Source organism: Triticum aestivum, chromosome 6A, assembly GCF_018294505.1.
Source record: "Triticum aestivum cultivar Chinese Spring chromosome 6A, IWGSC CS RefSeq v2.1, whole genome shotgun sequence".
Classification (NCBI taxonomy): Eukaryota; Viridiplantae; Streptophyta; class Magnoliopsida; order Poales; family Poaceae; genus Triticum; species Triticum aestivum.
The window spans coordinates 118,136,349-118,150,083 of record NC_057809.1 but is presented as its reverse complement, the minus strand read 5'-3'; the positions used below and the strand labels follow the sequence as shown (position 1 = coordinate 118,150,083).

The following is a 13,735-nucleotide window of genomic DNA, read 5'->3' as shown; positions in this document are numbered from 1 at the left end:
GAGAGGAGGGAGGAGCTGCGAGCGAGAGAGAGGGAGGCGCAGGTGGTAGGACACGGGAGCGAGAGGTGGGGGGTCGAACGAGAGGTGAGGAGATCGGGCGAAGCGGGACCCTGGCGGCACAAGGGGAGACGAGGGAGATGGGATCGAGGCCTAGGGTTCGGCAGGGTGTGGGCCGACTGGAGCGCATCTGGGCCTAGCAGACCGGCCCAGTGAGGAGGGCGCCGGCTGAAGGGCTTGCTGGATTGGGCTCACTCTCTCTTAACCTCTCTTTATTGCCCAGAAAAGAAGAAAGAAAAAAAACAACAAAGGAAAGAAAAAGAAAAGAAGGGTGGACATAGGATTTGGGCACGGGGATAATTTTCACGGACTCGTAAAAATGTGCACGGTCTGAGAATATAGAAAAGGTCAAGTTTGAAAGATTAAATTCAAATTCCTTTGAATTTAATTCAAAAGGCTTAAACTAGGACAGGTTTTACAAAGTGCCCAAAAATGTTGAGAATTTAGGTGAAGCTCTGGAAAATGACGAAAGGACATATGGTAAAGTTAGAGGCCAAGAGTTGTGATAACTAAAGCATTAGAATTTTGCAAGTGTGTTATGGTGAATTTCAAATTAATGGAATAATATTTTATAGCTCCCTAATAATATTGAGAGGATATATGTTATAAAGAGAAAATCACCATGTGCATTTCCTCGGTTTAAATGGACCGAAGATCCATGCAATTTATTTAGTGAGTTTTAAAACAAGTTGCATGATGACATAATGCAAGGCACATGATGCAAAGAGGAATGCAACAAGCAAAACAAAACACATGACGAAACCCGGAATCCATGGAAGGCATGTGAATCTCCGGCCTTGGGCGTTACACATAAAGAATACACCACCCCCCCCCCCCCCCAAAAAAATGACACGACATGTAGCCACCCCAAAGGCTTACTAGCAAAATGTATAGATTTTTGATAAAGCATGCAAACTAATACAAATTGTACACATCCTAGTGCAAATTTATTTGGACTATTTTCCAGACAACTGTTTCAAGGTTTTCAGCCATACGAGGTGGGTCAGGTCGGGTGTGTTTGGTTTGTGCCCCAACTAGCCCGACCAAAATTTTGGCATGACCAAAGCAAGGGCATGACCAAAAATTTGGCAAGTTGTTATTGTTTGGATTGAAGCCATTGTACTTACCAAAAAATTGGCAAAATTGTTGGGCCTCCATTTGGCTTGGAGCCGCTGGGTTGGCAAAAGTTTCATAACTTACATTGATTAGTACTTGATATATTTTTATTGTCTCAAAAGAAGTTATTGTCTAAAAAACCTGATTTGGTTTAAATTTAGTTTCAGTATTGAGCCAATTTAGGGCTCCTTTGATTCAAAGGAATTATTTAGGATTTTTGGGGATTGAAATCCTTAAGAATTTTTTCTATGTCGGCCCTTTGATTCATAGGATTGGATCCCATAGGAATTTATCCTATGGAATCTTTTGTACTACATTTCATAGGAAATCTAACATCCACTCCAATCTCTTTTTACAATTCCTTTGTTTTTCATGTGGCATCAAACACTTTTTGCTAATCCTATAGGATTCAAGTTGACATGCCACTGCAATCCTATATTTTCCTATTCCTATATTTTCAAAATCCTGTGAATCAAAGAGGCCCAAAAGGGAAACACGGAATCTTAATTAACTACAGTGTACTAAAAGAAAGGAAATGTACATGCAAAAGGACAAGTGTACAGCATATACAATGTCACGGTTCAGAAGTATTATGAGGCAATGGTGGGCTGCTATTAGGCAACCTTAAACATGATTAGTTATGCGGCCGCTTACACTGGATTAGTCTATCAAAACAACCTCTGCATACGAAAAGGAAATTGAAACAACCACGACGTAAAACGTGCATGACCACTGCTTTCTGGAATTCTGGTTACTCAGCGAGATAATCCATCATCTTTTTTAACATCTCGAAACAGTATTAACGTACACGTCGGAGCGGGCTGAGCACGCCAATTTTTTGGCGAGCGATTCCTACGCCCTCGCCGCGCCTATGATTTGGCGAAAATTACACGGGGCATTCAGGGCACGCTGGGCTAGCCAAAATATTGGCCTCAATCCAAATGACAGCCGAATGGCACGCCAATATTTTGGTAAGGCCAGCTGTGGCTCGAATCCAAACACACCCGTAGCCACCAAGGCCCAATTAAAAGGATCAAAGCTTCCTCTCACTCTTGTTTCAAAAAAAAAAACAGCTCCCTCTCACTCTCCTAAAAAGGGGGGAAAATACCACAAAAAACAGCTCCCTCTCACTCTCCTAAAAAGGGAAAAATACCACCCATCATCCGGCTTAACCAGGGAACGGGAAGCATTGCAATTGCGAACGATTTGCATGACAATTTATATTGGCTGAGGATGGCAAACTTAATTGACAAACATGATAAATTCGCCTCAGTTAAGTTTTTTATGAGGATTTGCCGTGCTTGCAAACTAAATTCGTCATCCTTGTGACAATATAAATTGCCATAAAAGACCTTCGATTTGCCATCCCTTCCTAGCGAACGTCGGGTTTGTAGTAGCATTATATACAAAAAACAAAGGATGGTATATTTCGCTCAGAAAAAACGATGGCATTATCCACTGGCCTTTGGAAGACCCGGTTCCTTCGAGAGGACGCTCGGCCTCGCGCACCGGCGGACGGAGCCCCCGACTTCAAAATTCAAAATTTTCCAATGGCCACGTTCCTCTTTCGCCCCCCTTTTCACGGCCGCCTCCGCCCCCTCCGCCTCCTCCTCCTCCTCCCGCAGCCCAAACCCCTCCTCCTTCCCAGCAGAACCCTCCGCCTCCGCTCCCCCAGGCTCACCATGGCCTCCTCGCCCCCTCCCCCTTCGTCCCCATCCACCTCGACGCTCCCGCCGCCGGGTCGCTCCCCGCCGCCGCCCGAGTGGCCCTGCGCCCGCTGCACGCTCCGCAACCCGCTGAGCGCCGCCGCCTGCGCCGCGTGCGACGCCGCGCGCCCCGTGGACGTCGACGACGTGTCGCCGGGCCATTCCGCCGTCGTCGCCTCTTCGTCGTCCCGCCCGCTCCCGCCGGCCCAGTGGTCCTGCGCCCGCTGCACGCTCCTCAACCCCGGGAGCTCCGCCGCCTGCGCCGTCTGCGGCGCCCCGCGCCCCGTGGTCGTTGACGACGGCGACGAGCTGGACTTCTCCGCCGTCGCCGGCGCCTCGTTCCTCCCGCTCCGTCGGGACCCGAGGAACATAGGCCGCTCTTATGCCGCGATGAAGGTAGCTCGCGCGCCGTCGCCGGACACTGTCTGCGAGGGCGCCGGCTCGAACGAAAGGGATAAGACTGCTGCCGAAAAAGGTTCATCTAGGGTTATATATATTTTTTGCTTATTCTGTATGCAAAATAATCTTTACTTTGAGTTCCCTATCAAGATTCTTCTACAGTATCTAGGACTGAATTAAAAAGGGTTATTTTGATTTTGTGTGCTTTTTAAAAATAAATATTGGAGTTCTTCTAGCTATTGAATGTGCAAAAACCGATTCTCCGTTGTGTTCTCCTCATCGATGCTGTCTTTTTATCTGAATCTTTTCAAATGTTATTTTGTAACAATGGATCTTTCTTGTTTTTGGATGAAATGTTGGGATCTTATACAAATTTCATTCTGACACATCTTAAATCACGACAAGTTAACTATAGTGAGGTAAAAGAGAGTAATGCTCCTGATTGCCCTTAAATTGTTTGTTAACACAGTTGGATACCTATGGTACAATCAACCTGAGTAATTAGGAGCGAGTAATAATGCTAATGGCATATGTAAATGGGTTTAAATTCCCAAGTCAGATGGCCACAGATAGAATTTCAAAACATGGTAAACTAAAAGGGCAACCTGGTGCATGTAGCTCCCGCTTGCGCAGGGTCCAGGGAAGGGTCCGACCACTTTGGGTCTATAGTACGCAGCCTTTCCCTACATTTCTGTAAGAGGCTGTTTCCAGGACTTGAACCCATGACCTCATGATCACAAGGCAGCAGCTTTACCACTGCGCCAAGGCTCCCCTTCTCAAAACATGGTAAACTATATGAGAAAATTGATGTGCTATGGCGAGAGATATATCTGATCTTCACTGTGTTTGAGGCTTTAGCATGGTTGCTAAGTAGTACTCCCCTCTGTAAACTTTTATAAGACATTTTAGGTCAAACGTCTTATAAAAGTGCATCTTATAATACGTCTTATAAAAGTTTACAGAGGGAGTACAACATAGAGCTTGCAGTTTCTGCCTAAATGTATTACTTTTTCATGCAAAATAATGTCACTTTGTTATGTCAAATTTCTTCTACAATATGACCTTCTCCATGCAATAATATTTCCTTTGGTTTATCTAGGGTGCTCTAGGAAGAGAGGCCACGCAGCAATATCAGACATCGTACACGAGGGCGACGGCTCGAACAAAAGGGGTGAGACGTCCACTGAAAAAGGTTTTTCTAGGGTTAAAGTAAAAAAGGATTATTTTGATTTTGTATGTTTTTTGACAAATTAAGTACTGGAGTTTTTCTGCTTATCTATAAGAAGAGTAAATGCTCCTGATTGACCTCATATTGTTTCATAATGGACTCGAGTAAACTATTTTAAAGTCAAGCTGTATAAATTCCCATGTCAAATGGGCACATATGGAATTTCACAACATAGTAAACTACCTAAGAAAATCGATGTACAATGACGAGGGATATATTGGTATTCGATTTTTGCTCCAATTTGTGTTCACTTGAATTGTATTTGAGCCTTTACCATGGTTACTAATTAGTACTCCCTCCGTCCCAAATTACTTGTCTTAGATTTGTCTAGATACGGATGTATCTAACACTTTTTTAGTGTTAATAAGTTTAAGATATATTCGTATCTAGATAAATCTAAGACAAGTAATTTGGGATGGAGGTAATACAACACAGGGTTTGCAGTTTCTGCTTAATGTTTTACTTTTTTATATAAGATAAGCTTGACTTCCTTCTCAAATTTATTCTACAGCATGACCTTGTCTGTGCAATAATATTTACTTCATTTATCTAGAGTGCTCAAGGAAGAGAGGCTGCGTGGCGTCACCAGACATCGTCCATGAGGACGCCGGCTCCAATGAAAGGGATGAGACAACCACCGAAAAAGGTTTATCTAGGGTTAAAGTAAAATGGATTTATTTATTTTGGTATGCCTTTTCTGAATGAAGTACTGGAGTTTTCTAGTTGTTGAATGTGCAAAAATCGCTCCTCTACTACGTCTCTCCCTATAACGCATGGGTACATCAATATGGATACGGACACTGCGATACGTCATTTTTTCAAAAACACAGATACGTCGGTACGCTTGTATATATATAATATTACCTCCCTCCCAAAAAGATTGCCTTCGATTTATCTAGATACGGATGTATCTAACACTAAATGTATCTAGACAAATCTAAGACAAGGTTTTTGGGACGAGGGAGTAAATATTAAAAATATATAGAAATTGGTGTTTTTTATACGGCAATTCGTAAAAGTGACAATTTCGGGTTGCATTTGGAGGTATCACGTGAGCAGCACTCAACATTTGAACTGCATTGACCAGGAGCTGTGGCAGTGCTCAGAATGGGTGATGGAGCAGCAGCGTCATGGAGCTCTCCTTCTCTGGTGTGGCCGCGCTCAGAACAGGGAAGAGAGCAGCGGCGGGCTGGCGATGGCTGGCCTTCCTTACCTGTTTAGCGGTGGCACCAGCTCAGGTCGGGTTGGAGGCAGAATTAGGAGAGGAGGGAGGAGGGTGTCGTGGGTAGGGATAGTGGGATTTAGGACCCCTCAAAAAAAATAGTGGGGTTTAGGGTTTTCCTGTCTTCGGCAGGTATCCCATGGGTATCCCACAGGTATCTGAACTAATTTATTTTTTTGGAAAAGGGAAAATAGATGGATACATATCCGTTATGTTCCTGCAGGTATTTGGACATATCTGATGCGTACAAACGCCATGCCAGTTTCCAGAAGTATCCACGTAATCTAGGTCTCTCCTGATTCATCTTCTTTTCATCCGAATCTGTTCAAATGTTATATTGCAACATTGGACTTTCCCCCCTCTTTTTTTGATTTTCGGATAAAATTTTGGGATGCTACACAACTTTCAGTGCCACCCATCTTATTTCATGGCAAGTTATCTATAATTAGTGAGATAAAGGAAAAATAAGCATCCCAATTGCCCTCACATTGTTTGTTAACAGACTTGGATAAACTACGGCAAATCAACATGAGAGTAATTAGGAACGGGTAATAATGTCAGATGGCCACATATGGAATTTCACAATATGGTAAACTACCTAAGAAATGACAAGAGATATTTTATTATTTTGCTCTAATTGTTGTCATCTTTATTTTGTTTGAGGCTTTAGGACGATTGCTAAGTAGTACACCATAGAGCTTGCAGTTTTCGCCTAAATGCTATTACTTTTTCTTTGTCTGTCAATGTCAAATCTCTTCTAGAATATGACCTTGTCCATGCACTAATCTTTCCTTTGGTTTACCTAGGGTGCTCGAGGAAGATAGGCCGCTTGACGTCGCCAGCCATTGTCCACGAGGGTGGCGGCTCAAATGAAAGGGATGAGCCAACTGCCAAAAAAGGTATATCTAGGGTTAAAATAAAAAAAGGGCTATTGTAAATTTGTATGTTTTTAAAAATTAAATACTGGAGGTTTTAGTTGTTGAATGTGGAAGAATTGCTTCTGTATTACGTCTCCCCTGATTGATGGTGTCCTTCCTTCTGAATCTGTTCAAATGTACTCCCTCCGTCCCATATTAATAGTCATTCATCCGTTTGAACGACAATTAATATGGGACGGAGGGAGTAGTATATTGCCCACAGACTGATGCTGAGTAGCTCTATATAGTCTGTTTCCTGTTATGCTGAATACTCCCTCCGTTCCCAAATATAAGTCTTTCTAGAGATTCCACCAAGTGACTACATACGGAGCAAAATGAGTGAATCTACACTCTAAAATATGTCTACATACATCCGTATGTTGTATTCCATTTGAAATGTCTAAAAGGACTTATATTTAGGAACGGAGGGAGTATAATTCAGCATGAATGCATGATCCCTTTAAAAGTCACTAACAGATTTATCTTAGATATCATATGTTCTTTGTCTTGAAACCCAGCATGAACTTATCTTGAAACCAGTGAACCCTTCTATGTTGTTGGTCTAAATTGATGAAGAAAACAAATATTTCTAGCTACTTTATGCAGGTTATTAGAGGCTAAATATTTATAATGCTTTCCACAGTAAATTCTGAGACTCATTTGGATAAGAAGACCATCAAAGTCATGACATACAACGTATGGTTTCGGGAGGATTTGGAACTGACGAAAAGGATGTATGCTCTTGGAAATCTTATTCAGCACCACAACCCAGATCTTATATGCTTCCAGGTCCAGAGTTTTTCAGTTTGAACTTATTGTTATTTCTTTTCCCCTTCTCAATTTCCCTGTGTAACTGCAGGAGGTTACACCAAACATATATATGCTTCTCCAAAAATCTGGCTGGTGGCAAGAATACAAATGCTCGCTGTCAGCTAGGATGGCCATGCAGAGACAATATTACTGCATGCAGGTATTCACTGTGCTTCTCGCAAACTTCATATATGGGATGAGTGCAAGCATATGTGAATTTTGATTTACTCATCTTCTTCTACAGTTTACATGCAACTGTTAATTTTTAATCTCCATTAAAATAAAGTGTGCCTTTTATATTATATGGCCACCAAGATGCACATATGACCAATCTGTTTATATAATGCCATGTAAAGCGCTACTGCTCTCAAACATTCTATTGCTCCTCTTTGCAGCTTTAGAGCATGTATCCTCTTATCATTTCATTCATGTATTTCAGTAATGTGATTCGATTGCAATAAGTGCAGATGAGCAAGTTGCCTGTGAATTCTTTCGAATGCATCCCATTTTCCAACTCAGTCATGGAAAGGGAGCTGTGCGTGGCAGACATCAACATTGGAGGCGCTACCAAGTTGGTGTTGGCCACAAGCCACCTGGAGAGCCCCTGCGCGTGGAATCAGATGTACAGCAAGGAACGAGTAACTCAGGCGAATGCATCCATGAGGATATTGGACAAGTTCTGCAACGTGATATTCTGCGGAGACATGAACTGGGACGACAAAGGCGACGGGCCATTCCCTCTCTCAGACGGCTGGGTCGATGCCTGGGCCGAGCTCAAGCCAGGCGAGGACGGCTGGACGTACGACACGAGGGCCAACGGCATGCTGGCAGGCAACCGCAAGCTGCAGAAGAGGCTGGACCGGTTCGTGTGCAAGCTGCCGGATTTCGAGATCGACACCATCGAGATGATCGGGAAGGAGGCGATACCTGGGATATCACACTACAAGGAGAAGACAGTCCGCAAGGTAGTCCAGAACATTGAGTATCCTGTGTTACCTAGTGACCACTTCGGGCTTGTTCTGAGCATCACCCACGCTTCATCAGGTTGAAAAGTATGGTGTAAAAACGTTCCCTAGTAGTAGTAAGTGGTGGTGAATTTTGTAGCCCAATGGAAAGTAGTATCTCTACCCCTGGTTGAGAAGAAATAACTTGAGTTAGAGACTGTTTCTGTCTCCTACTGTTTACTTCAGTTACTGGGGAAACGTTCTCTCTTTATCGTCCAATTTTTGTTTTGCATGACAGTGCCCAAGCAGGGGCTGCCTCCAGCAGCGGCTGGCCGTGTCACGCAAAATATGAAACGAAAGCATTACCTCGATGCTGGTATGAAACCCTAGTTCATCGATGTTCTTCGCTTGGTTCCAACTGTGGATACCGTGCCAACAATTTAAGCTTGCAGCTGCAATAGTAATTCTGCCTTCTGCTTTGTTTGGGGTTCTTGTATCTTGCTCCGATTCCCTCATTTCTTGGTTCCATGCATGTATCTGTGATGATCTTTGGGTTGGAGTAGAACTAGGAAAATATGCTGAGAACCGAGACAAGACCAGACAGGAGATTACTGCCAAGATAGAGGGTGGATTGGGACTGTGTTTTTGTAAAGGCTAAAACAACCATTTTTTTCTTTTCTTATATTGTGTTGATGAAGCAAAGATCTCTCTTGTATTTGGGTTGGAGGAGTGGACGTATAAACCCAACACCTGGGTTCAAATCCTCATGAAGACGAATTTTGATTCCTATTTATTTTTGAGGACCAGACTTTTCTTGTACTCACGCATTTACTGAGGAAGGCTTGGTGCGTAATTGAGACTAAAAATCCTACTGCTCACACTTAAAAGCTTGTGTGCATCCCTAGTTGGTGCAGAGTCCCGGGAAGGCCAATTTTAAGGTAAATAATCGATCGCATCTGAGCCCCCGCGTCGTCCCCCTGCGGGCAACTCGGGCGGCAGCGCGCACCTCCCTCCCCTCCCCTCCTCCTTGCCCTTCCCCACCCTCACCGCCAGCCAGAGTCACCGGGGCAAAGCCCCTCGCGATGGCCGGTGGCGGGGCCCCTTTTCTTCGTTGCTCGGGGGTTGGCTGATGCGGGCGGCCTGTCCAGGCTGCGGCGTCATGCAAGCGCGGGGCTCGGCTGGACATTGGCGGAGGCTCACCGCGACTACTTCCTTGCGGCATTGCATGGGCACAGTTCGGCGGCGGCGGCGACGCCCGGCCTAGATCCCGGGGTGGCAGCCCTGGAAGGCGGCGGCAGGTGAAACTCGGGCTCCCCGCGGCGGCATGGCGTGGTGCTGTCCCTGTCCAAGGCGGATCTGCACCGGCGATTTAGTGGCTTTGGCTCTGGATTGGTTTAGATCAGAGATGGTGACGAGCGCGCGGGGTTCGTCTCGGCGGCTCTCGCGGTTTGGTGAGGTGGGATGGCAGCCCACCTCTCAGGCTCAAGTGGTGGCACAGACATGCAGTGGCCGGTATGCTAGGGCTCCCATGGTGGCAGTGCTGGCGTGGATGGCTACCGGATCTGGGCGGCTAGATCTGGGGCTTTGAAGGCGGTCTGGATGGTGCATAGGTTTCCGGGTCGATGTTCTTGGGACAGATCCGGGTGAAAACCTAGTCTTCCGCCGGTGGCTGGAGCCGGTGATGCTGACACCCTTGGCGTCGTTTCCTTCATGAAGGCATCATCAAGGTGAAACTCCCTACTCCCCCCGCTACCTCTGGGGGAAACTTGATCAGTTGATCGGATGATGGCGGCGCTTTTGTGTCCTTCCCTCCTTGAGGGCGTCATTCTTGGAGGTGTGCATTGGGACCAGTGGACGGTTTGCGATGGAGCGGCGTCTCATGTCACGCATCGACGATATGGAGTCTCGGCGGCGTGGCGCAGCAGGGTTTCGGTGAAGGATGTATGATGATGGACGCGTGTAGGAAGGTGACGTTGTCTGGTGCCGTGGTGGCGTCGACGGTAGGTCTGTCAAGGTTAATGCGTCAGTACCCGCTCTAAAGATGGTTCGGTGGACGACGGTAGCGGCGGCCTCTGAGAGTACGCCGGACCAGTATGTGCCCTAGACCCAGTAATGCTGCTTGGTTGGGGCCTCCGGCTTTAGATATTATTAGGCTTTGGTGCGAGGTCTGTTTGGTATTCGATTCGGACAATTGGCACCCCTTCATCAAGTGGATAGGAGTAGCGACAGATGTTGCCAAGATGATGGCTTCAGAATTACTGATGTATTACTTTGTAAGGTCTTTGTGAATAATCAATAAAATGGCTTCATGCGTCGCCCAGATGTAGAGGTCGGGGATCATCCTTTAAAAAAACTTGGGTTGGAGAAGAGTCAGAGAACGCAGAAGAGTCCATCTGCTATGATTTTTTTTCACTGCCAATACATTTACTCCCTCCTTTTCAAATTACTTGTCGCAAAAGAAATGTATTTAAACGTATTTTTAATTCTAAATACATTTATTTCTATCCATTTTTACAACAAGTAATTTGTGACAGAGGGAGTACTTGTTTATATCCCTGCGTGTAACATTTCTAAGCATTTATTTGAGGCCCTTCTCTTTATGAAATCCGAGAAAGAAGGGTAAAAAGTAATACTCCCTCTGTAAACTAATATAAGAGCATTTAGATCGGAAAGTACACAGGAGTTCTCGGGTGCTCCGCACCCCTATACGAAAAATATTCGTAAAAAAATCTCAGAAAATAAAAAAAAATCCAAGATTTCGGGATGTCAAACCTGATTTCCCAATCTACTTCCGTGTGAAATTTCATGAAAAATACCAAAAAGCGTATCCGTGGTAAATGAATTACTGCCTGGAAAAAAATGTAGCCAAACAGTGTTTTGCTATACATTAGGAATTTTTTGTCTTTTTGCCGCGAATATGTTTCCTGATATTTTTTCATCAAATTTCGGACGGAAGTACATCGGGAACCTACATTTGATATCCCAAAATCCTAGATTTTTTTTTTTTAAATTTCTCGGTATTTTTTTCCTAGTATTGTATGTATAGGGGTGCGGAGCACCCGAGAGCTCTAAATCCTCGTCCCTAGATCACTACTTTAGTATTCTAAACACTCTTATATTAGTTTACGGAGGGAGTATCATCTAAGGCGTGATGGGTTTACAACACACAAAATTCCCACCTACTTATCCTTTATCCTGACCATAGTGGAATGGCATGTACTGCAATTCCACCTCCGTTCTATCCCTTCTTTTCAAAATATTTGAAGTTTTTGGTTTGTCCTAAGTCAAACTTATTTAAGTTTAATCAAGTTTATTGAAAAACATACCAACATCTACAACACCAAATCAACTTCATTATATTCTTTTTTTGCGGGTAACTTCATTAGATTCATCATAACATATACTTTCGTACTATATGTGATATTGTAAATATTAGAAAAAACAATCCATGAAGTTGTCAAACTTAAAAGTTTTACTTACGACAAACCTAGAACTGCAAAAGATTTAGACGAAGGATGTATAATAAACATTAATTATGTACGTGAAAAAATAAATAAGAATACAACACTTGTGTGGAGCAACACGGCAGGTGAACACAACATTAGAAGAAAACATGTATGGTGCTAAACTGGTGAACATGTACAACTGCAACATGATCTGTAAGATTTTGTCAACTCTTATGAACACGCCATCAAAAAAGAATTGTCATTATGGATGCATAGATCTACATCCATGTAGTTAAAATTCAAAAAAAAAACCATGTAGTTACCTACTTTCATTTGGAAAGCGAGGGGATTGATATGGGTGGTTTTGATGCATTTTGCATATTATGTGATCCAGACAACGGTCACACGAAAAGACAATTCTTAGAAAGTTTTGCATCAACACACAAATGGAAAGGGAATACAAGCTAATTCTTGAAAAACATGAACATGGATGGAAAAAGAACTGAAACCGGGATACAAAGCCAAGATCGCACACACATATATATGTTGGTCATGAAACAAAGTTAAATGATTTGTTTAGGGCACATCTAGATGTGCTCTAGTTAGAATGGTGCTATGCACATGATAGAATTCACACAATTCACGAACGCCAGTTAAATCCAGCCGGACATGAGTATGATTGACAAGGGCACCGGCCGTTGGATTTACCAGTCGTGCAAAGATCGGACACAACTATCGTTCATGGAGCAGTTTTGCTCTAAATATTGCACATCTAAGTGACTCACTCAAATTAGAAAGAAAAGGAAAATAGACTAATGAAAATGCTTACACGAATCTTCATGTAAAATTAATGGCATAGGACTTATATATGCAATACTTAGGGCACATCTACATGTGCTTTAGCAAAACTGTTAAACAACATCCCGAATGACACTTGTTGACGAAAGAGGAAGGAAAGTGGGCAAAAATGCCCAAGAAGTAAAATACCACATTGGTCATTAGGCTAACTAATTGGTAGTGTTGACAAACCGCCCACTGGACATGGCAATGGACCCTCCTAATCTTAGAAAGGTGCCAGGCTTGAAACTCTTGATTTACCGCTTTGAGAAAGGTTGATCGGTTAGTCAAATAATTTTTCTTTTGACCCAGGAACCGTAGAACAATTGTTTCACAGTAATTTTATATTAATACTAATGTACAAAATATATGGAAAGTGGAAAGTTAAATAAAGGAAAGTTATCCAATTCCTTTTCTAGGCCACATGGAAAAATGAAGTGAACCGTAAACTGTATGGTTCACAGGTTAACCGTGTACCAATTCTTTAATAGTTCGGCCTTTTGATATTTCATACGCATCACAGTGATATTCAGACATTCTTCAAGATATTGTCTCCAACCATTGATATCTTCAACAACATTTCTGAATATGTTATCTTCCATTGAGTCCAAATACTCCAGCATCCCATGATGGTTAGTCAAAGAATTGTAGATGACAATTACTAAGCAGAAGTAAACAAAAAAGTGAAACCAACAAAACAATGGATCGGACTAGAAGGGGTTGGGGTGGGGGTGAATGGTCCTAACAAAAAATTCTACTCCAAAATCTAGTTGGCAAGGTTAGCCATTTGTACTTGGAATCTTAGGAACACCTAAACGTGCAAGTCTACAACAACATATGAATGCAGAAGCGAAACTTGCAAGAGAGTATGGGGGTAAAGAAGGGATTGCAAACACCATTGACATTGTGATTTTTTCTGAAGTCTTAGCCAGTTGGTGTTATCCTACTTGAAAGTACCAGAAAAGCTAAAAACTGAGGAATTTGAGTGGAAAACTTGAGGATTTGGTTTAAGATTTTGAGATATAGTTCATCCCTAATTAACTTGCATATGAT

The 13,735-nt window shown here is 43.3% G+C and overlaps 1 protein-coding gene across 2 annotated transcripts; it reads left to right on the top strand.

Annotated features, from left to right (window-relative positions):
* The first annotated feature begins 2,689 nt into the window (after positions 1-2,689).
* Positions 2,690-8,668, top strand: LOC123132416 (uncharacterized). 2 transcript variants are annotated; one of them, XM_044552203.1, is made up of 7 exons: positions 2,690-3,354; positions 4,378-4,449; positions 5,060-5,152; positions 6,535-6,627; positions 7,289-7,434; positions 7,505-7,615; positions 7,923-8,668. In XM_044552203.1, the coding sequence occupies exons 1-7, from the start codon at positions 2,724-2,726 to the stop codon at positions 8,502-8,504; spliced, it is 1,728 nt and encodes a 575-aa protein (XP_044408138.1). In that variant the 5' UTR covers positions 2,690-2,723; the 3' UTR covers positions 8,505-8,668. The 2 variants fall into 2 exon arrangements, with proteins under 2 accessions (XP_044408138.1, XP_044408137.1); XM_044552202.1 differs by having other exon boundaries at positions 4,378-4,470.
* Positions 8,669-13,735: the final 5,067 nt, after the last annotated feature.